This window comes from Dendrobates tinctorius, unplaced genomic scaffold, assembly GCF_039654945.1.
Source record: "Dendrobates tinctorius isolate UK_male_01 unplaced genomic scaffold, ASM3965494v1 ptg000159l, whole genome shotgun sequence".
NCBI lineage: Eukaryota > Metazoa > Chordata > Amphibia > Anura > Dendrobatidae > Dendrobates > Dendrobates tinctorius.
Window position 1 is genome coordinate 14,907,540 of NW_027361826.1, and position 23,653 is coordinate 14,931,192.

At 49.4% G+C, this 23,653-nt stretch overlaps 1 protein-coding gene and 1 long non-coding RNA gene across 3 annotated transcripts in view; one reads left to right on the forward strand and one right to left on the reverse strand.

The window, feature by feature from the left end:
* Positions 1–1,317: 1,317 nt before the first annotated feature.
* LOC141052248 (uncharacterized) lies at positions 1,318–12,111 on the reverse strand. Its single transcript, XR_012220767.1, has 2 exons — positions 11,960–12,111; positions 1,318–1,908 (listed from the first exon to the last, which is right to left on the reverse strand). It is a non-coding gene; the product is annotated as an uncharacterized lncRNA (long non-coding RNA).
* Positions 12,112–12,189: 78 nt separating this feature from the next.
* The window catches only part of IPPK (inositol-pentakisphosphate 2-kinase), a 116,808-nt gene continuing 105,344 nt past the window's right edge, over positions 12,190–23,653 (forward strand). The window contains exon 1 of one of the 2 annotated variants that reach the window (XM_073549576.1): positions 12,190–12,477. In XM_073549576.1, the coding sequence (XP_073405677.1) occupies positions 12,397–12,477 (81 nt within the window). In that variant the 5' untranslated portion in view covers positions 12,190–12,396. The remainder of the gene's footprint in view (positions 12,478–23,653) is intronic. The other variant, XM_073549575.1, reaches the window with a different exon arrangement.

A 23,653-nucleotide genomic window follows, 5' to 3' on the forward strand; every position in this document is an offset into this window, starting at 1 on the left:
AAGGCCCCGTAAACATTAAGCCCCCAAACCAGTAATCAGCTGCCAGTGATCTCTCCCGACTCCCCCGTTCACAGGACGCTCAGATCGGCCCAGCACCCCCGTGTTCTCTATGACAGATCCACTGCCACACTCCTCTGGGATCCTTTTCTCCCGACATCACACACAACTAAGGAATACATTGCGGAATATTGGCCATGTGGGGGGGCGTCTCAGCCTTACCTGGTTTTTAACACCGGTAATGCTGGGAAATGTAGAATCATTGCCCACGATAATGGGAGGAGTTTAGAAGTTGGGGTCACCCTCATATTCACCCCAAAGTCAGATGTGGTGGCTGCAATGGGGAAAATAATGTGACTATTTCCATATCTTATCTGTTATTGTGAGGAAAGAGGGAGACACAAGCGCAATATAGGGTCTTATCCCACAAATAAAGTAAGCGGTTTGACAAAAAACTGCTCACCTGGTAGTAGGTATTCAAAGCATGTATAGATAAGGGCTGCTGCAGATCCACAAGTCAGTCACCGACAATATCTGAAACAGAGCTCTGCAAAGGAATACGTGGATTTCGTCTGCGCTGCCCAAATGATGAAATTCCAGAAGGTTAATAAAGTTTGACAGTGGTTTATTCTACGCGTTTCAAGGTTTTTTGCAACCTCTTCTTCAGGAAATACCACCTGAAGAAGAGGTTGCAAAAAACCTTGAAACGCGTAGAATAAACCACTGTCAAACTTTATTAACCTTCTGGAATTTCATCATTTGGGCAGGGCGGACGAAATCCACGTATTCCATTGCAGAGCTCCATATCTTATCTGTGTCATTAGGAGACGTTTCTGTTCTCAGCTAAATCCCAATTCTTTCTTTTTAGCTTCCTGTGCATCGTCTGCTGCTGCTGCCCGACCCGGAAGTAAAATGTAAGTATACAAGACTCTGGCACAAGGGGGCGCTCTACTCCCTACATTCATCCCTGTCAAGAGTATAAACTACACAATGCGCTGCTTGCTATTTGCTCACTTTCATCCTCAGAACCAGACCCCACCGATCATAAAGTGCACTGTCAATATGAGTGTCAGTCACTGGTGGGCGTATCAGTGACCTGTGGGCGTGTCAGTGACTGGTGGGCGTATCAGTCACAGGTGGGCGTGTCAGTCACTGGTGGGCGTGTCTGTGACCTGTGGTAGTATCAGTGACTGGTTGGAGTATTAGGCACAGGTGGGCGTATCAGTCACTGGTGGGTATATCAGCCAGTTGCCATCCTTTGCTCATCTCCACTTTTTCCCGCTTGCGCTACTTCTTGATTAATGATGGAGACAACAACTCTGTACAGTAGATTTTTCAGGTTGTTAATCCGGGCAGGTTAGATGACATTGTGTAACATATCTTCTCTCTTTCAGGGTCGTGTCAGCGCCTCTGACCCTCCGGTCGGCTGATGCAGTCCCGGGGACTGCCCTGGAGTGGTACATGGTGTCTCTACTGTCTGCCCAGCCGATCCTCACCACCAAAGGTTCTAATGAAGACCCGGTAGACCCTAGTCATGCACCTCCAGGGTAAGGCTCAGTGGGTTCACACCAACCGCCACTACAAAACTTTTGACAATTTTTGTTAACTAAGAATGATGCAAAGGACGAGATAGAGGACGTCTTTGCTGGTTGGAGAAAAGGAGACAGATTCTACTGCAGAAATTATCCACACCTCAATTTTAGGGGCTACCTACAAGACATACAGATGGCGCCTGAAAACTCAGCTGATATCTGAAAAAAACAATGGTCGTATCAGCAAAAAAGAGCAGAGAGGAACAATTGTGCTTACCCGAGAATGACACAAAGGACGGGATAGAGGATGGCTTCTTTAGTTGAAGGAAAGGGATCCAATTCCAATGTAGATGTCCACTCGTCAATGCCAGAGGGCTACCTGCAAGATATTCGAATGGCACATGAAATGCTGTCTGCAAACATGTTTTAAAAATATACAGAACTTATGTAATAAACTAACCTTAATCATATATACAATATAGTGTATTTCCTTGTTCACCTTAGCAATGTAGATTCTGAAAGTGCTGTATGGAAATAAACTGAGAGAACATGATACCGACACTGACCATTAGACACAATTATAACATGGGGTCCTTCTATCAAAAAACTAGCCTGAAGTGTATAACTGGATGGAAAGACTGCTGATCTGTGTCTCGCTTGGTAAATGTTAGTGCAGGTAGATGGACTGATGGATGGACTCACAATCTTTTAGTTGGACTTTTCTTTGTTCCAACAAATAAACTGTGAGGAATGAAGCACCTGTCCGGGGTGCGCGTTGCTGTTCCTGTACAATGTATTGCAGGGTGCAAGCCGCTGTATGTCGCTCATTCTTGTTCCTCTTCACTGATGATGAATGTGCAGTTTAGGATTATTACTCTCATCATCATCCCGGCTGATCCCAGTGGATGGGGCTTCAGCAAACAGACTCTTATAAACTACAAGACCTAAGGAAAGGTGATAAATGTCTGTAGAGGGACAATACATTCAGGATACATATGAGAAAGATAGAACATGGGCATCACTAGCTTCAAAGACCTGGGGCTTCAACCCCAAAATTCTTGCCTGGGAATCAGTTGATCTCCAGCGACTGCCACATTAAACTATGTCAGTGTCAAGATGATGGCGACAGAGTTCAATCACATGATAAAGCAAGAAGCCACAAGCTCCAGCCGTATTACAGTCCATCTTTTAGGCCACAGGCTGCTGTAGGCCTGCAGCTTATAACACATCAGCATAACAATCACTGTGCCGCCTCCCTGTCTCAGAGGAAGAAGACGCTGCAGTGGGCAGGAAATCAGGATTAGGTAAATAATAGTTTATTTGGGTTTTTTCATACGTTATGGATCTTTGGTGACACCATTCTCTGTCAAAGGGGTCATAAGACTGTTTATAGGAAGACGTAGGGTGTTGTGAACACTTTTGACCTGGCTTCTGAGTTTGGGCTCCCTCTGGTGGTTGCTGCTGGTAATGAAGCTGGTCTGGCTGACAGAAGTCAATCACCTGAGGATGATTGGAGGTCAGGCGTTACAGACTGGAGAGATTTAAGTAAGCAACCTTCCCTCAGTTGTTGCCGGTGATTTGGTTTTCTTCCTTAGCATTTTGGAAGTCTGCTTACCTCCTGCTTTGTCCTGCATCTTTCAGATAAGTTATTTGCTTGAATCTTTTTGCATTTGATCCATTTTTTGCTTTTCTCTGATTTGTGCTTTGCTGGTGTGAGTTCAGCCTTGTTCCCTGCTGGGACCTGTGCTGCACTCTGTTCCATATGCCACAGCTCATGTCAGTCTTTTCAGTATTTCTAATCCCCTGTTATATCAGTATCTTTTGTTTTGAGTCCAGTTCACACCAGAGTTCTGATTTAGTGGGGGAGAGGTCGTGTGGCCTCAGTATTTTTGCATATCAGACGTGTTGGATTTTTTCTTAGGATTTTTGCGTGATTACAGACAGTATCCTTTCCTGTCCTGTTCTATCTAGACAGTTTGGGCCCCATCATTTGCTTACTCTATTTTCTGCCTGTGTTTTGTGCCTCATCTTGTCTCACCGGCAATATATGTTCCGGGGCCTATCTATTCCTTTGGGGTTCTACTACGGGGCAGTTTAGCTTTTCCCTTTTCTCTCTTTAGGCTTAGTTAATTCTTTGGCTGTGCCGAGGCGTCTACGGCATCGTAGGTACGTCCCACGGCTAATTCTAGTTGTGTTGTCAGTTTAGGAATCTGCAATCCGCTAAGTTACCAACCTCTCTAGTTATCTGGCTGCCTAGTCTTTGCCCCTGCTAGCCTCCTTGGTTTCTGAATCCTAACAGTAGAGGCCAACATACTGTATATAGAGAGCTGAAGACGCATCGTACTGTATATAGGGAGCTGTGGTGCAATCATACTGCGTAAAGGCGAGCTGTTCGGGTTATTATACTATTTATAGGGAGCTGTGAGGGACATTATGCTGTAAATAAGGAGCTTGGGGCTACCATAGTGTATATAGGGAACTATGGCGACATCATAATGTATATAGAGCGCTTTCAGGACACCATAGTGTATATAGGGAGATTTGGCGACATCATACTGTATATAGAGAGCTTTAAGGACACCATAGTGTATAAAGGGAGCTATGGCGACATCCCCTGCCACACAGTGTCTCATACTATTACCTCCAGGAGCCCCTGTCACACAGTGTCTCCTACTATTACCTCCAGGCCCCTGCCACACAGTGTCTCATACTATTACCTCCACGAGCCCCTGCCACACAGTGTCTCATACTATTACCTCCAGGAGCCCCTGCCACACAGTGTCTCATACTATTACCTCCAGGAGCCCCTGCCACACAGTGTCTCATACTATTACCTCCAAGCCCCTGCCACACAGTGTCTCATACTATTACCTGCAGGCCCCTGTCACAGTGTCTCATACTATTACCTCCAGGAGCCCCTGTCACACAGTGTCTCATACTATCACCTCCAGGAGCCCCTGCCAGTGTCTCATACTATTACCTGCAGGCCCCTGTCACACAGTGTCTCATACTATTACCTCCAGGAGCCCCTGCCACACAGTGTCTCATACTATCACCTCCAGGAGCCCCTGCCACACAGTGTCTCATACTATTACCTCCAGGAGCCCCTGCCACACAGTGTCTCATACTATTACCTCCAGGAGACCCTGCCACACAGTGTCTCATACTATTATCTCCAGGCGCCCCTGCCACACAGTGTCTCATACTATTACCTGCAGGCCCCTGTCACACAGTGTCTCATACTATTACCTCCAGGAGCCCCTGCCACACAGTGTCTCATACTATCACCTCCAGGCGCCCCTGTCACACAGTGTCTCATACTATCACCTCCAGGAGCCCCTGTCACACAGTGTCTCATACTATTACTTCCAGGACCCTGCCACATTGTGTCTCATACTATTACCTCCAGGCCCCTGTCACACAGTGTCTCATACTATTACCTCCAGGAGCCCCTGTCACACAGTGTCTCATACTATTACCTCCAGGAGCCCCTGTCACACAGTGTCTCATACTATCACCTCCAGGAGCCCCTGTCACACAGTGTCTCATACTATTACCTCCAGGAGCCCCTGTCACACAGTGTCTCATACTATCACCTCCAGGAGCCCCTGTCACACAGTGTCTCATACTATCACCTCCAGGAGCCCCTGTCACACAGTGTCTCATACTATTACCTCCAGGAGCCCCTGTCACACAGTGTCTCATACTATTACCTCCAGGAGACCCTGCCACACAGTGTCTCATACTATCACCTCCAGGAGCCCCTGCCACACAGTGTCTCATACTATTACTTCCAGGACCCTGCCACATAGTGTCTCATACTATTACCTCCAGGCCCCTGTCACACAGTGTCTCATACTATCACCTCCAGGAGCCCCTGCCACACAGTGTCTCATACTATTACCTCCAGGAGCCCCTGCCACACAGTGTCTCATACTATCACCTCCAGGAGCCCCTGTCACACAGTGTCTCATACTATCACCTCCAGGAGCCCCTGTCACACAGTGTCTCATACTATTATCTCCAGGAGCCCCTGTCACACAGTGTCTCATACTATTATCTCCAGGCGCCCCTGCCACACAGTGTCTCATACTATCACCTCCAGGAGCCCCTGTCACACAGTGTCTCATACTATTACCTCCAGGAGCCCCTGTCACACAGTGTCTCATACTATCACCTCCAGGAGCCCCTGTCACACAGTGTCTCATACTATTACCTGCAGGCCCCTGTCACACAGTGTCTCATACTATTATCTCCAGGCGCCCCTGCCACACAGTGTCTCATACTATCACCTCCAGGAGCCCCTGTCACAGTGTCTCATACTATTACCTCCAGGGGCCCCTGTCACACAGTGTCTCATACTATCACCTCCAGGAGCCCCTGCCACACAGTGTCTCATACTATCACCTCCAGGAGCCCCTGTCACACAGTGTCTCATACTATTACCTCCAGGAGCCCCTGTCACACAGTGTCTCATACTATTACCTCCAGGAGCCCCTGTCACACAGTGTCTCATACTATTACCTGCAGGCCCCTGTCACACAGTGTCTCATACTATTACCTGCAGGCCCCTGTCACACAGTGTCTCATACTATTACCTCCAGGAGCCCCTGCCACACAGTGTCTCATACTATCACCTCCAGGCGCCCCTGTCACACAGTGTCTCATACTATCACCTCCAGGAGCCCCTGTCACACAGTGTCTCATACTATTACTTCCAGGACCCTGCCACATTGTGTCTCATACTATTACCTCCAGGCCCCTGTCACACAGTGTCTCATACTATTACCTCCAGGAGCCCCTGTCACACAGTGTCTCATACTATTACCTCCAGGAGCCCCTGTCACACAGTGTCTCATACTATCACCTCCAGGAGCCCCTGTCACACAGTGTCTCATACTATTACCTCCAGGAGCCCCTGTCACACAGTGTCTCATACTATCACCTCCAGGAGCCCCTGTCACACAGTGTCTCATACTATCACCTCCAGGAGCCCCTGTCACACAGTGTCTCATACTATTACCTCCAGGGGCCCCTGTCACACAGTGTCTCATACTATCACCTCCAGGAGCCCCTGCCACACAGTGTCTCATACTATCACCTCCAGGAGCCCCTGTCACACAGTGTCTCATACTATTACCTCCAGGAGCCCCTGTCACACAGTGTCTCATACTATTACCTCCAGGAGCCCCTGTCACACAGTGTCTCATACTATTACCTGCAGGCCCCTGTCACACAGTGTCTCATACTATTACCTGCAGGCCCCTGTCACACAGTGTCTCATACTATTACCTCCAGGAGCCCCTGCCACACAGTGTCTCATACTATCACCTCCAGGCGCCCCTGTCACACAGTGTCTCATACTATCACCTCCAGGAGCCCCTGTCACACAGTGTCTCATACTATTACTTCCAGGACCCTGCCACATTGTGTCTCATACTATTACCTCCAGGCCCCTGTCACACAGTGTCTCATACTATTACCTCCAGGAGCCCCTGTCACACAGTGTCTCATACTATTACCTCCAGGAGCCCCTGTCACACAGTGTCTCATACTATTACCTGCAGGCCCCTGTCACACAGTGTCTCATACTATTACCTGCAGGCCCCTGTCACACAGTGTCTCATACTATTACCTCCAGGAGCCCCTGCCACACAGTGTCTCATACTATCACCTCCAGGCGCCCCTGTCACACAGTGTCTCATACTATCACCTCCAGGAGCCCCTGTCACACAGTGTCTCATACTATTACTTCCAGGACCCTGCCACATTGTGTCTCATACTATTACCTCCAGGCCCCTGTCACACAGTGTCTCATACTATTACCTCCAGGAGCCCCTGTCACACAGTGTCTCATACTATTACCTCCAGGAGCCCCTGTCACACAGTGTCTCATACTATCACCTCCAGGAGCCCCTGTCACACAGTGTCTCATACTATTACCTCCAGGAGCCCCTGTCACACAGTGTCTCATACTATCACCTCCAGGAGCCCCTGTCACACAGTGTCTCATACTATCACCTCCAGGAGCCCCTGTCACACAGTGTCTCATACTATTACCTCCAGGAGCCCCTGTCACACAGTGTCTCATACTATTACCTCCAGGAGACCCTGCCACACAGTGTCTCATACTATTACCTCCAGGAGCCCCTGTCACACAGTGTCTCATACTATTACCTCCAGGAGCCCCTGTCACACAGTGTCTCATACTATCACCTCCAGGAGCCCCTGCCACACAGTGTCTCATACTATTACCTCCAGGCCCCTGTCACACAGTGTCTCATCTATTACCTCCAGGAGCCCCTGCCACAGTGTCTCATACTATTACCTCCAGGAGCCCCTGTCACACAGTGTCTCATACTATGACCTCCAGGAGCCCCTGCCACACAGTGTCTCATACTATTACCTCCAGGAGCCCCTGTCACACAGTGTCTCATACTATCACCTCCAGGAGCCCCTGTCACACAGTGTCTCATACTATTACCTCCAGGAGACCCTGCCACACAGTGTCTCATACTATCACCTCCAGGAGCCCCTGTCACACAGTGTCTCATACTATTACCTCCAGGAGCCCCTGTCACACAGTGTCTCATACTATCACCTCCAGGAGCCCCTGTCACAGTGTCTCATACTATTACCTCCAGGAGCCCCTGTCACACAGTGTCTCATACTATTATCTCCAGGAGACCCTGCCACACAGTGTCTCATACTATTATCTCCAGGCGCCCCTGCCACACAGTGTCTCATACTATTACCTGCAGGCCCCTGTCACACAGTGTCTCATACTATTACCTCCAGGAGCCCCTGCCACACAGTGTCTCATACTATCACCTCCAGGCGCCCCTGTCACACAGTGTCTCATACTATCACCTCCAGGAGCCCCTGTCACACAGTGTCTCATACTATTACCTCCAGGAGACCCTGCCACACAGTGTCTCATACTATTATCTCCAGGAGCCCCTGTCACACAGTGTCTCATACTATCACCTCCAGGAGCCCCTGTCACACAGTGTCTCATACTATTACTTCCAGGACCCTGCCACATTGTGTCTCATACTATTACCTCCAGGCCCCTGTCACACAGTGTCTCATACTATTACCTCCAGGAGCCCCTGTCACACAGTGTCTCATACTATTACCTCCAGGAGCCCCTGTCACACAGTGTCTCATACTATCACCTCCAGGAGCCCCTGTCACACAGTGTCTCATACTATTACCTCCAGGAGCCCCTGCCACACAGTGTCTCATACTATCACCTCCAGGAGCCCCTGTCACACAGTGTCTCATACTATCACCTCCAGGAGCCCCTGTCACACAGTGTCTCATACTATTACCTCCAGGAGCCCCTGTCACACAGTGTCTCATACTATTACCTCCAGGAGACCCTGCCACACAGTGTCTCATACTATCACCTCCAGGAGCCCCTGCCACACAGTGTCTCATACTATTACTTCCAGGACCCTGCCACATAGTGTCTCATACTATTACCTCCAGGCCCCTGTCACACAGTGTCTCATCTATTACCTCCAGGAGCCCCTGCCACAGTGTCTCATACTATTACCTCCAGGAGCCCCTGTCACACAGTGTCTCATACTATGACCTCCAGGAGCCCCTGCCACACAGTGTCTCATACTATTACCTCCAGGAGCCCCTGTCACACAGTGTCTCATACTATCACCTCCAGGAGCCCCTGTCACACAGTGTCTCATACTATTATCTCCAGGAGCCCCTGTCACACAGTGTCTCATACTATTACCTCCAGGAGACCCTGCCACACAGTGTCTCATACTATTACCTCCAGGAGCCCCTGTCACACAGTGTCTCATACTATCACCTCCAGGAGCCCCTGTCACAGTGTCTCATACTATTACCTCCAGGAGCCCCTGTCACACAGTGTCTCATACTATCACCTCCAGGAGCCCCTGTCACACAGTGTCTCATACTATCACCTCCAGGAGCCCCTGTCACACAGTGTCTCATACTATTACCTCCAGGAGCCCCTGTCACACAGTGTCTCATACTATCACCTCCAGGAGACCCTGCCACACAGTGTCTCATACTATCACCTCCAGGAGCCCCTGCCACACAGTGTCTCATACTATTACTTCCAGGACCCTGCCACATAGTGTCTCATACTATTACCTCCAGGCCCCTGTCACACAGTGTCTCATCTATTACCTCCAGGAGCCCCTGCCACAGTGTCTCATACTATTACCTCCAGGAGCCCCTGTCACACAGTGTCTCATACTATGACCTCCAGGAGCCCCTGCCACACAGTGTCTCACACTATTACCTCCAGGAGCCCCTGTCACACAGTGTCTCATACTATCACCTCCAGGAGCCCCTGTCACACAGTGTCTCATACTATTATCTCCAGGAGCCCCTGTCACACAGTGTCTCATACTATTACCTCCAGGAGCCCGTCACACAGTGTCTCATACTATTACCTCCAGGAGCCCCTGCCACACAGTGTCTCATACTATTACCTCCAGGAGCCCCTGTCACACAGTGTCTCATACTATCACCTCCAGGAGCCCTTGCCACACAGTGTCTCATACTATCACCTCCAGGAGCCCCTGTCACACAGTGTCTCATACTATCACCTCCAGGCGCCCCTGTCACACAGTGTCTCATACTATTACCTCCAGGAGACCCTGCCACACAGTGTCTCATACTATCACCTCCAGGAGCCCCTGTCACACAGTGTCTAATACTATTACCTCCAGGTGCCCCGTCACACAGTGTCTCATACTATTACCTCCAGGCCCCTATCACACAGTGTCTCATACTATCACCTCCAGGAGCCCCTGCCACACAGCGTCTCATACTATCACCTCCAGGAGCCCCTGCCACACAGTGTCTCATACTATCACCTCCAGGAGCCCGTCACACAGTGTCTCATACTATTATCTCCAGGAGCCCCTGTCACACAGTGTCTCATACTATTACCTCCAGGAGCCCCTGTCACACAGTGTCTCATACTATTACCTCCAGGCCCCTGCCACACAGTGTCTCATACTATCACCTCCAGGAGCCCGTCACACAGTGTCTCATACTATTATCTCCAGGAGCCCCTGTCACACAGTGTCTCATACTATTACCTCCAGGAGCCCCTGTCACACAGTGTCTCATACTATTACCTCCAGGCCCCTGCCACACAGTGTCTCATACTATTACCTCCAGGAGCCCGTCACACAGTGTTTCCCGCTAATCTCTATGAAAATCACAATACAAGGACTGGGTAGTTACGGTACTGGCCTAGTTTAAACTAAAAACTGCTGTGGTTTAGTGCACCACAGTATGCGTCCCTCTTAGGCTATGTGCACACGATGCAGATTTGCTGCGGATTTTTCCGCGCAGAAACGCTGCAGATCCGCACTGTGATTTACAGTACAATGTAAATCAATGATAAAAAAAAAAAGCTGTGCACATGGTGCAGAAAAATCAGTGCAGAATTGCTGCAGATGTAAAAGAAGTGCATGTCACTTCTTTTGTGCGGTTCTGCAGCGGTTCTGAACCTAGCACTCAACTTAAAGGTATTTGTAAGGCGGTTTATTGTAGTACACGAAAAAAGACGTTTCGGTCAATGTGCCCTTCTTCAGTTACGTGTGGTATATAGATATAGGCATCTATCAGAAAGGATGATGGTGCTTTATGCATTGAGGAGAATGATCTCTCTAAGGTAATGAGCTTGTCAGTATATAGGAGAGGGGAAAACGTGCCTCCAGCATGCTGATTAATTTTGCGGAATCGCGGCGATCCCGCACCCATAGGATTGCATTTTTCTGCTTACTTTCCGCATGTGGCTGTGCCCACTCTGCGAAAAGTAAGCAGAACATTTGCGGATGGTACCCAAGGTCCGGAGGAGCCTTTGCGAGCGACGATGTCCATTCTCGCGAGACGTCGCGATCCCGCGAGAACGGACGTCATTGCGGTAATTGTTGGAAAGGATTACTGGGAGCGTGGAGAGAGGCGGGAAGGCTGCGCGGGATGTCGGAAGGTGAGACAAGTTGTTTTTTTTTTACATCCCTTTACTATTGATGCTGCATAGCGGCCTCAGCAGTAAAAAGTTGGTCACACTGGTCAAACACTATGTTTGACCAGTGTGACCAACCTGTCAATCAGTTCTCCAAGCGATGCTACAGATCGCCTGGAAAACGCTAGCAGTCTGCAAGCTAATTACGCTTGGAAAATGCTACTTTTTCCGAGGGAATTTAAAATGCGATTTTCCCGCGGAATGGAATTCCGGAATTCTCACGGTAATTTCCGCTACGTACGTGTGAACCCAGCCTAAATCACAGTGCGGATCTGCAGCGTTTCTGTGCGGAAAAAGAAGCTGCGGATCCGCAGCATCTGCATCGGGTGCACATAGCTTAAAAGTAAAAAAACATATAAAATAAACTGTTTAATATTAGACATTTTTGCTTTACCCTCAATGTCCAAAACTGCCCCGTGATATTGTGAGCAGTGACGCCGCGCTGTGCGCCTCCTGACAACTACAAACACACATACAATTCCGTTGTGAAGTGACACGGAGTCCCGCCAGCAGCTGCGGCCTGCTCTGCAGCAACCGCCACACTACAGCCGCTCTGTCGCTTCCGCTCTATGGTCATGAACCCTGTACGTAGGCCAATCAGACAGCAGTGGGCGTGGCGTCCTTCACTGGGGCGGCCCGACGTGACGTAACCGCTGTAGTTTTGCTTGTGTCGTTAGCAGGGCGGAGAGTGTGACACACCGGGTGTGCGGTCCATGCCGGGCACAGCGGGCACCTGACCCGGGGGCACTGACGTCACCTACCAACTCCCGATTGTCCGTGTACTCGGAACTCTGCACGCACCGGTCCCCTCACCCGGGCTCTGCTCCGGGCATGGAAGCGGAGAAGATGGACGAGAATGAATGGAGTTACCACGGCGAGGGGAACAAAAGCCTGGTGGTGGCCCACTCACAGGTGAGGGCACGGGGGGCGTGCGTGGGGCCTGCTGTACGGGGCTTCTGCTGACTGCTGCAGAGGGTGGTGGCGCTCCACGGTCATCAGCTGCTCTAGTGTGTGTGTACGGTGTATGTATATATATGTGTGTGTACAGTGTGTGTGTCTGCCCCTCCTCCCATCTGTGTATATACAGTGTGTATCTGCCCCCACCTCCCGTGTGTGTACTCTGTATACAGTGTCTGCCCCTACCCCCTCCTGTGTGTATATACAGTGTGTATCTGCCCCACCTCCCGTGTGTGTACTCTGTATACAGTGTCTGCCCCTACCCCCTCCTGTGTGTATATACAGTGTGTATCTGCCCCAACCCCCGTGTGTGTACTCTGTATACAGTGTCTGCCCCTACCCCCTCCTGTGTGTATATACAGTGTGTATCTGCCCCACCTCCCGTGTGTGTACTCTGTATACAGTGTCTGCCCCTACCCCCTCCTGTGTGTATATACAGTGTGTATCTGCCCCCACCTCCCGTGTGTGTACTCTGTATACAGTGTCTGCCCCTACCCCCTCCTGTGTGTATATACAGTGTGTATCTGCCCCACCTCCCGTGTGTGTACTCTGTATACAGTGTCTGCCCCTACCCCCTCCTGTGTGTATATACAGTGTGTATCTGCCCCACCTCCCGTGTGTGTACTCTGTAGTGTCTGCCCCTGCTCCCACCTGTGTGTATATAGTGTGTATCTGCCCCAACCCCCGTGTGTGTACTCTGTATACAGTGTCTGCCCCTGCTCCCTCCTGTGTGTATATACAGTGTGTATCTGCCCCCACCTCCCGTGTCTGTACTCTGTATACAGTGTCTGCCCCTGCTCCCTCCTGTGTGTATATACAGTGTATCTGCCCCCTCCTGTGTGTATATACAGTGTATCTGCCCCCACCTCCCGTGTTTGTGTACTCTGTGTATAGTGTCTGCCCCTGCCCCCTCCTGTGTATATACAGTGTGTATCTGCCAGCATCTCCCGTGTGTGTACTCTGTATACAGTGTCTGCCCCTGCTCCCACCTGTGTGTATATACAGTGTGTATCTGCCCCCACCTCCCGTGTGTGTGCTCTGTATACAGTGTCTGCCCCTACCCCCTCCTGTGTGTATATACAGTGTGTATCTGCCCCCACCTCCCGTGTGTGTACTCTGTATACAGTGTCTGCCCCTACCCCCTCCTGTGTGTATATACAGTGTGTATCTGCCCCCACCTCCCGTGTGTGTACTCTGTAGTGTCTGCCCCTGCTCCCACCTGTGTGTATATAGTGTGTATCTGCCCCAACCCCCGTGTGTGTACTCTGTATACAGTGTCTGCCCCTGCTCCCTCCTGTGTGTATATACAGTGTGTATCTGCCCCCACCTCCCGTGTGTGTACTCTGTATACAGTGTCTGCCCCTGCTCCCTCCTGTGTGTATATACAGTGTATCTGCCCCCTCCTGTGTGTATATACAGTGTGTATCTGCCCCCACCTCCCGTGTTTGTGTACTCTGTGTATAGTGTCTGCCCCTGCCCCCTCCTGTGTATATACAGTGTGTATCTGCCAGCATCTCCCGTGTGTGTACTCTGTATACAGTGTCTGCCCCTGCTCCCACCTGTGTGTATATACAGTGTGTATCTGCCCCCACCTCCCGTGTGTGTGCTCTGTATACAGTGTCTGCCCCTGCTCCCTCCTGTGTGTATATAAAGTGTGTATCTGCCCCCACCTCCCGTGTGTGTACTCTGTATATAGTGTCTGCCCCTGCCCCCTCCTGTGTGTATATAAAGTGTGTATCTGCCCCCACCTTCCGTGTGTGTGTGTGTGTGCTCTGTATACAGTGTCTGCCCCTGCTCCCTCCTGTGTGTATATACAGTGTGTATCTGACCCCACCTTCCGTGTGTGTGCTCTGTATACAGTGTTTGCCCCTGCTCCCTCCTGTGTATATATACAGTGTGTATCTGCCCCCACCCTCCGTGTGTGTGCTCTGTATACAGTGTCTGCCCCTGCTCCCTCCTGTGTATAGTGTGTATCTGCCCCCACCTTCTGTGTGTGTGCTCTGTATACAGTGTCTGCCCCTGCCCCCTCCTGTGTATATATAGTGTGTATCTGCCCCCACCTCCCGTGTGTGTACTCTGTATACAGTGTCTGCCCCTGCTCCCTCCTGTGTGTTTATATAGTGAGTGTCTGCCCCCACCTCCCGTGTCTGTACTCTGTATACAGTGTCTGCCCCTGCTGTTTGTATATACAGTATCTGCCCCCATCTCCCGTGTGTGTACTCTGTATACAGTGTCTGCCCCTGCCCCCTCCTGTGTGTATATACAGTGTGTATCTGCCCCACCTCCCGTGTGTGTGCTCTGTATACAGTGTCTGCCCCTGCTCCCTCCTGTGTATATATAGTGTGTATTTGCCCCCACCCTCCGTGTGTGTACTCTGTATACAGTGTCTGCCCCTGCTCCCTCCTGTGTGTATATATAGTGAGTGTCTGCCCCCACCTCCCGTGTGTGTGCTCTGTATACAGTGTCTGCCCCTGCTCCCTCCTGTGTGTATATATAGTGAGTGTCTGCCCCCACCTCCCGTGTGTGTGCTCTGTATACAGTGTCTGCCCCTGCTCCCTCCTGTGTGTATATACAGTGTGTATCTGCCCCCACCCTCCGTGTGTGTGCTCTGTATACAGTGTCTGCCCCTGCTCCCTCCTGTGTATATAGTGTGTATCTGCCCCACCTCCCGTGTGTGTACTCTGTATACAGTGTCTGCCCCTCCTCCCACCTGTGTGTATATACAGTGTGTATCTGCCCCCACCTTCTGTGTGTGTGCTCTGTATACAGTGTCTGCCCCTGCCCCCTCCTGTGTGTATATATAGTGTGTATCTGCCCCACCCCCCGTGTGTGTACTCTGTATACAGTGTCTGCCTCTGCTCCCTCCTGTGTGTATATATAGTGTGTATCTGCCCCACCCCCGTGTGTGTACTCTGTATACAGTGTCTGCCCCTGCTCCCTGCTGTGTGTATATACAGTGTGTATCTGACCCCACCTTCTGTGTGTGTGCTCTGTATACAGTGTCTGCCCCTGCCCCCTCCTGTGTGTATATATAGTGTGTATCTGCCCCACCCCCCGTGTGTGTACTCTGTATACAGTGTCTGCCTCTGCTCCCTCCTGTGTGTATATATAGTGTGTATCTGCCCCACCCCCGTGTGTGTACTCTGTATACAGTGTCTGCCCCTGCTCCCTGCTGTGTGTATATACAGTGTGTATCTGACCCCACCTTCTGTGTGTGTGTGTGTGCTCTGTATACGGTGTTTGCCCCTGCTCCCTCCTGTGTATATATACAGTGTATCTGCCCCCACCCTCCGTGTGTGTGCTCTGTATACAGTGTCTGCCCCTGCTCCCTCCTGTGTATATAGTGTGTATCTGCCCCACCTCCCGTGTGTGTACTCTGTATACAGTGTCTGCCCCTCCTCCCACCTGTGTGTATATACAGTGTGTATCTGCCCCCACCTTCTGTGTGTGTGCTCTGTATACAGTGTCTGCCTCTGCTCCCTCCTGTGTGTATATATAGTGTATCTGCCCCACCCCCCGTGTGTGTACTCTGTATACAGTGTCTGCCCCTGCTCCCTCCTGTGTGTTTATATAGTGAGTGTCTGCCCCCACCTCCCGTGTCTGTACTCTGTATACAGTGTCTGCCCCTGCCCCCTCCTGTGTGTGTATATACAATGTGTATCTGCCCCACCTCCCGTGTGTGTACTCTGTATACAGTGTCTGCCCCTGCTCCCTCCTGTGTGTATGTATATACAGTGTGTATCTGCCCCCACCTTCGTGTGTGTACTCTGTATACAGTGTCTGCCCCTGCTCCCTCCTGTGTATATATAGTGAGTGTCTGCCCCCACCTCCCGTGTGTGTACTCTGTATACAGTGTCTGCCCCTCCTCCCTCCTGTGTGTATATAGTGTGTATCTGCCCCACCTCCCGTGTGTGTACTCTGTATACAGTGTCTGTCCCTCCTCCCTCCTGTGTGTATATAGTGTGTATCTGCCCCCACCTCCCGTGTTTGTACTCTGAATACAGTGTCTGCCCCTGCTTCCTCCTGTGTGTGTATATATAGTGTATCTTTCCCCACCCTCCGTGTGTGTGCTCTGTATACAGTGTCTGCCCCTGCTCCCTCCTGTGTATATATAGTGTGTATCTGCCCCCACCCTCTGTGTGTGTACTCTGTATACAGTGTCTGCCCCTGCTCCCTCCTGTGTATATATAGTGTGTATCTGCCCCCACCCTCTGTGTGTGTACTCTGTATACAGTGTCTGCCCCTGCTCCCTCCTGTGTATATATAGTGTGTATCTGCCCCCACCCTCTGTGTGTGTACTCTGTATACAGTGTCTGCCCCTGCTCCCTCCTGTGTGTATATACAGTGTGTATCTGCCCCCACCTCCCGTGTGTGTACTCTGTATACAGTGTCTGCCCCTGCTCCCTCCTGTGTATATAGTGTGTATCTGCCCCACCTCCCATGTGTGTACTCTGTATACAGTGTCTGCCCCTGCTCCCTCCTGTGTATATATAGTGTATCTTCCCCCACCCTCTGTGTGTGTGCTCTGTATACAGTGTCTGCCCCTGCTCCCTCCTGTGTATATTTAGTGAGTGTCTGCCCCCTCCTCCCGTGTATATACTCTGTATACAGTGTCTGCTCCCTCCTGTGCGTGTGTACTGTATACAGTGTGTATGTTTCTGGCCCCTTCTTGTGTGTCCTGCTGTGTTCAGTGTAGGCCCTCCTGCTGTGTGTGTGTGTACATGTCCTGTGTGTCACTAGTGTCCTGTACAGTGTATATAGTTTGTATAGTGAGATCTGGTCCTCTGTGTGTGGTGTGTGACACTAGTGTGAGGGCTGTGAGTACGGGCCAGGAGAGGTGTCTTATCAGGACAGGGACCCAGCCATGTAGGATGCGTTGGCTGTTGGGCTCACATATATTGGCCGATCTGTGCTCTGAGTGCTTTCCTTTGCTGTATTAGCCATATTGCAGCTTCCCTAATTTCCGATATTCCCTGTGTACATAATGTAGCGTCTTCCTCTCTTCTATGGCAGTTCAGGGTGCAGCATGATGTTTTCTTGTAGGGCTGTGAGTACGACGCTCCTGTATGTATATTGTGTATGTGCAATATATGTTCACACTGCCCTGTATATACTGTGAGGACTGTATATACCTAGTAAGTGTTTGAATGTGTGTGTATATACATACACATATCAAAATTGCAGCACCAAGGAAGAAAAGTTATGGAAATTCTTGCTGGGTAGTAATGTGAAAGGGAGCCTGTTGCTGATGCATGCTGCCCTTACTGTGCTTGTCAGGTATTGTACAATCTCAGCCTTGTACGTTTGTTTCTGAAACGCTGTAGAGTTTAAGAGAATGGCATACATTTAATAGCTGCCAGTGGCAGTGACCGAGCCGCATTGTGCACTAGTCGTACTGGCAGGTCCCGCGCGGGCTTCTCCCTGGATTGACTGGTCTCTGCCTACGTGCCCATGGAAGGAGAGACCTGGCAGGGAGCGGGCGGGGAGAAGCCACTGGTGACCTGGTCTTCATCATGCTGGAAAAAGCATTGTTCGTCACCAAATTGCTCTTGGATGGTTGGAAGAAGTTGCTCTTGGAGAATGTTTAGATCCCATTCTGACAGTCTACAGGAAGTACAGGGAATGGAACTCCGAGAACTAGGGTAGGTATTTTCTCTGAAGATTGTTTCAAACTATTTGGGACACTTGGACAAATGATTGTCCGGTGAAGTAAAGTTGGGCTCTACATTTCTGTGTCTGCCAAATCAGTAAACATCTTGATATCATTCACGTCTTCTCATCCATGGAGTGGGCTCACCAGGGCTGTGGAGTCAGTGTCCGACTCCTAAAATATATTATACGTTGGGTTCAGTAGTTCAGTGCAGCATGTGCTGTAAATGGTTTCATAACAATTTGGATAAGTTATGAAATGTCCTATAAATGCCTGTTCTTTTCCAGATCTAAAGTTCTGGGCTTTTAGTTGAGATGAATCTGTGCTGCACTTTATGTACATGCTCAGTAGTGACCAGTGCTGTGGAGTTGTAGTGGAGATGAATCTGTGCTGCACTTTATGTACATGCTCAGTAGTGACCAATGCTGTGGGGTCGTAGTGGAGATGAATCTGTGCTGCACTTTATGTACATGCTCAGTAGTGACCAGTGCTGTGGAGTTGTAGTGGAGATGAATCTGTGCTGCACTTTATGTACATGCTCAGTAGTGACCAATGCTGTGGGGTCGTAGTGGAGATGAATTTGTGCTGCACTTTATGTCCATGCTCAGTAGTGACCAGTGCTGTGGGGTCATAGTGGAGATGAATCTGTGCTGCACTTTATGTCCATGCTCAGTAGTGACCAGTGCTGTGGGGTCATAGTGGAGATGAATCTGTGCTGCACTTTATGTACGTGCTCAGTAGTGACCAGTGCTGTGGAGTCATAGTGGAGATGAATCTGTGCTGCACTTTATGCACATGCTCAGTAGTAACGATCCAGGAGCAATGTGGTGAAGAGCAATACTTTTTTCTGCGTAATGGAGACCAAGTCACAAGGCAAAAGTGCTAAGTGGCTCGGCAAAGAAAACATTCAGATGTTGAGTTCATGGCAAAGAATCCCCCGATCTCAAATCACATTATCTGTGGTCAATCCTCAAACAGCGGGTGACAAGGAAAAACAATTGAAATTGCGATAAACCCCAAGCACTGATTTGACCAGAATTATTATTACTGTATATACTCGTGTATAAGCCGACCCCCCCCCCCCCCAATTTTGTCACAAAAAACTGGGAAAACTTATTGACTTGCGTATAAGCCTAGGGTGGAAAATGCCGAAGCTACTGCCCTTATAATGCTGCACAGTTAGCGGCCCCTTACAATGATGCACAGTTATTAGTGGCCCCTTATATTGCTGCACAGTGAGCGGCCCCTTACAATGATGCACAGTTATTAGTGGCCCCTTATAATGCTGCACAGTGAGTGGCCCCCTACAATGATGCACAGTTATTAGTGGCCCCTTGCAATGCTGCACAGTTATGAGTGGCCCCTTGCAATGCTGCACAGTTATGAGTGGCCCCTTGCAATGCTGCACAGTTATGAGTGGCCCCTTGCAATGCTGCACAGTTATGAGTGGCCCCTTGCAATGCTGCTGCCTCAATTAAAAAAAAAATCTATATACTCACCTCGTCCCTGCTGCTGCAGCTGCTGTTCCTCAGCGTTGCTGGCTCTGCACAGTGACTGTTAAGGCAGAGGGCGCCTGCTAACTACGTCATGGCGCCCTCTGACCTGAACGTCACTGCCAGAGGAAGCAAGAAAGCAGAGCGACGCGCAGCGGTGGAACGGGAGACAGGTGAATATGGCTCCCTCCGCTATACTCGCCTCTCCTAGCATGTCTCTTGCAGCCCCCGTGCTTATTTCATCTTCTCAGCGCTGTTCTTCCTGCTTTCAGCGGTCACGTGGTGCCGCTCATTACATATGCGCAAAAAAATGGGCTGAGTATCTCGGCTTATACGCAAGTATATACGGTATTTATTTATGAAGCACCATTGGTTCCATGGTGCTGTACATAAGAAGGGGTTACATACAAATTACAGATATCACTTAAGGGCCTGTCACACTAAGCGATATCTCTAGCAATATCGCTATAACTTGTGACGTTATAGCGATATTGCTAGCGATATCGCTGTGTCTGATACTTATCTCCGACCGCTCCCCCACTGCTTATCGCTGATCGCGCGAGAACAGGCTGGACTGTTTCTCGTCGTCAGCTTCATGCGGCGCTTCCTGTGGAGAGACGAGTGTGGACGCGGGCAGGAGGACGCAGGATCGCCTAGTGTGACAGGTAAGTAGCGTCCCCCGTCCCCAGCGATGTCGCTGGTGAGATCTGCCTGTGTGGCAGCTCACTAGCGACCACTTAGCGATGCAAAAGCGATCCTGACCGCGTCATATCGCTGGTCGGGATCGCTGGTGCATCGCTAAGTGTGACAGTACCTTTACAATAAACAAACCAACAATCACAGACTGATAGAGTGGAGAGGACTCTGCCTTTGCGGGCTTACATGCTACGGGATGGTGGGGAAGGAGACAGTAGGTTGGGGGGTTGCAGCAGCTCCAGCGATTGAGACGGTAGCTCCAGTACTGGTGAGGAGGCAGTGGGGATTAATGCAGGCTGTAGGCTTCCCTAAAGAGGTGGGTTTTCAGGTTCCGTCTGAAGGATCCGTGTGTGGATGATAGCTGGACGTGTTGGGGCAGGGAATTCCAGAGGATGGGGGCTATTCGGGATAAGTCTTGGAGGCGGTTGGGTGAGGAGCGAATAAGTGAGGAGGAGAGAAGGAGGTCTTTGGAGGACCGGAGATTACGTGAGGGGAAGTATTGGGAGATCAGTTCAGAGATGTATGGAGGAGACAGGTTGTAGATGGCCTTGTAGGTCAGTATTAGTAATTTGAACTGGATATGCTGAGGGAATGGGAGCCAGTGAAGAGATTTGCAGAGGGGAGAAGCGGAGGAGTAGCGAGGAGAGAGATGAATTAGTCGGGCGGCAGAGTTGAGGATGGACTGGAGAGGTGCAAGGGTGTTAGCAGGGAGGCCACAGAAAAGGATGTTGCAGTAGTCGAGGCGGGAGATGATGAGGGCATGCACAAGTAGTTTAGTAGATTGAGGGATGAGGAAGGGACTGTTTCTAGAGATATTTTTGAGCTGGAGGTGGAGAGAGTTTGGATGTGCGGTTTGAAGGACAGGGCAGAGTCAAGGGTTACTACAAGGCAGCGGACCTCCGTTACGAGGGAAAGCCTGATGTCGTCAATTGTTAAAGAAAGGTCGGGTAAGGAAGATCTGTAGGATGGGTGAAAGATGATTAGTTCAGATTTGTCCACATTGAGTTTGAGGAAGGGAAAGGAGAAGGAGGATATGGCTGATGGACACTCTGGGATTTTGGAGAGCAGAGGTGACGTCTGGGCCAGAGAGGTAGATCTCAGTATCATCGGCATAAAGGTGGTACTGGAATCTATGGGACTTTGAGTTGCCCCAGGCCAAGGGTGTAGATTTAAGAGTAGGGGTCCTAGAACAGAGCCTTGGGGGACTCCAACAGAGAGAGTGGGATGAGGAGGTAGTGTGGGAGTGGGAGATGCTGAATGTGCGGTTGGAAAGGTATGAGGAGATCCAGGATAGGGCGAGGTCTTTGATGCCAAAAGAGGAGAGGATCTGTAGTAGGAGGCAGTGGTCAATTGTGTCGAATGCAGAGGACAGGTCTAGAAGGAGGAGTATAGAGTAGAGATGAGTGACTTTGCCTTTTTTTCGGGTCGAGTCGGGTTTCATGAAACCCGACTTTTGCAAAAGTCGGGTCGAACGAAATCAGCCGATTATCGTGAATAGTCGAAGGCCGACTGAAACACGAAACCCAATGCAAGTCAATGGGGAAGAAATGTCGGCAGTGAGTGGAGGACAGGAAACCAGGGCTGTGGAGTCGGTAAGCCACAGTTGCGACTCCGACTCCTGGATTTTATCAGGCTCCGACTCCGGCTCCGACTCCTTCATAAATGGCCAATTCATAACAACAAATTTACTGTTGTAAAATATTAAACATCGTGCTTATTCAGTTTCTCACCATCATATAAGTAATCAGACCACTTAGAGCAAAAACTACATTTACTAGAATACAATTAGAATATAGCAAATAACTTTTATAAACTTTTCTAAACTGTAAGTAAATATGCAATAAACACTTTTATGCAGTTAATAAGAAGAAATCTATAAATTTGTCCTCAGAAAAAGTATTGCCTCTGTCAGATCCTCCTTCATGGATGCCCTCAAATCTGATCTAATTATTTTGAGAGCAGAGAACAACCTCTCTACACTAACTTGTGTTTGTGGCAAAGCAGTAACCACTTGGGCAACATCTCTGACCATGTCAGAATACAGAGGAATCGCTTGTTGCACTGTTATTTTTGATGAACGGTCAAATTTCTCAATTTCTTTTAGTGCACATGAAAAATTCTGCTGAAATGTACTGGCTGTGTTCCTTGATGGGGATGACTCTTCTTCTATGCGGGAACGCTTTGCACGGTCCTTGTGATCCAAATATTTTTCGAAATTAAATTCATCAGTTGATGATGAGGGTGAAGATGTGGCAGGACGACCAAATTCTTCTTGTTCCTCCTAACTGTTCTGCAACCCTTTCATCCTTACTGCTATTTCAAACAGAGCTTCTTTTCCTTTACTTAGCTGTTGATCATCTAGAAGAATCCGATGCATTGGGTCTACATAAACAGCTGCCAAAAGAATGTTATTTTGTAATAGTAGCTCCTCTCTCCGTTTCATTGATGTAGCAATGCCACTTGCAATTAACCCTCCTCTTTGGGACAGGCAAAACATCAGGTTCTTCCACTCCTTTAAGAAAATACCTGGAGTTAAGTCCTCTGCTTGTAATTTTTTAGTCACTGTAAATGGGTGCTCTAGCAATTTTTCCAGCTCAGTCACCTGATTCCGCTGACTTTCATTTAGCATCAGTTGAGGGTTAGCCATGTCTACAAGAGAGGTTTTCAGTTCAACCAAGCGCTGAATCATTAAGTAAGTACTGCCCCATCGTGTGGCTTGATCAATAATTGCCCCTTTTCCAGCACGTCTCTTCAAAATTGAGTCAACTTTAGGGGTTCTGGCAACAGTAGCCAATTTTCTCACCTTGCCAATCAGTGCAGCAGCATGTCCTTCTTGCAGACTGTCTTATAGCCAGCTGTAGCGTATGCACAACACAGCGCATGTGATGAATGAAAGAACATATTGACACAGTTTCAACAAGATCATCTAAACTATCATGTTGCTGTTCATCTGAAGCAATTTCAGTTTGCTCCTCAGTTACAATACTGTGTTCCTCTATTTCAAACATTTGTGTCTGTGGACCCAGAATGTTCTTCTAGCTGCTGGTCACCATCATTACTCTCATTCATTAGCTTAATAGTACTTATCATATTTGAAGCATTGTCAGTTACGACAGAAAGAACTTGCTCTTTTTTAAGTTCATAGTCTTGCAGAACCTTTTCCACCAAGACCTGGAGAAACTTACTGGTGTGATGAGCTTTGGTGTCTTTTACTGCCAATGTCTTGGTAACTATTTCATTTTTGTCACAAACAAATCAGACATTGATGGCAAAATAGTTCACTCTGTGACGT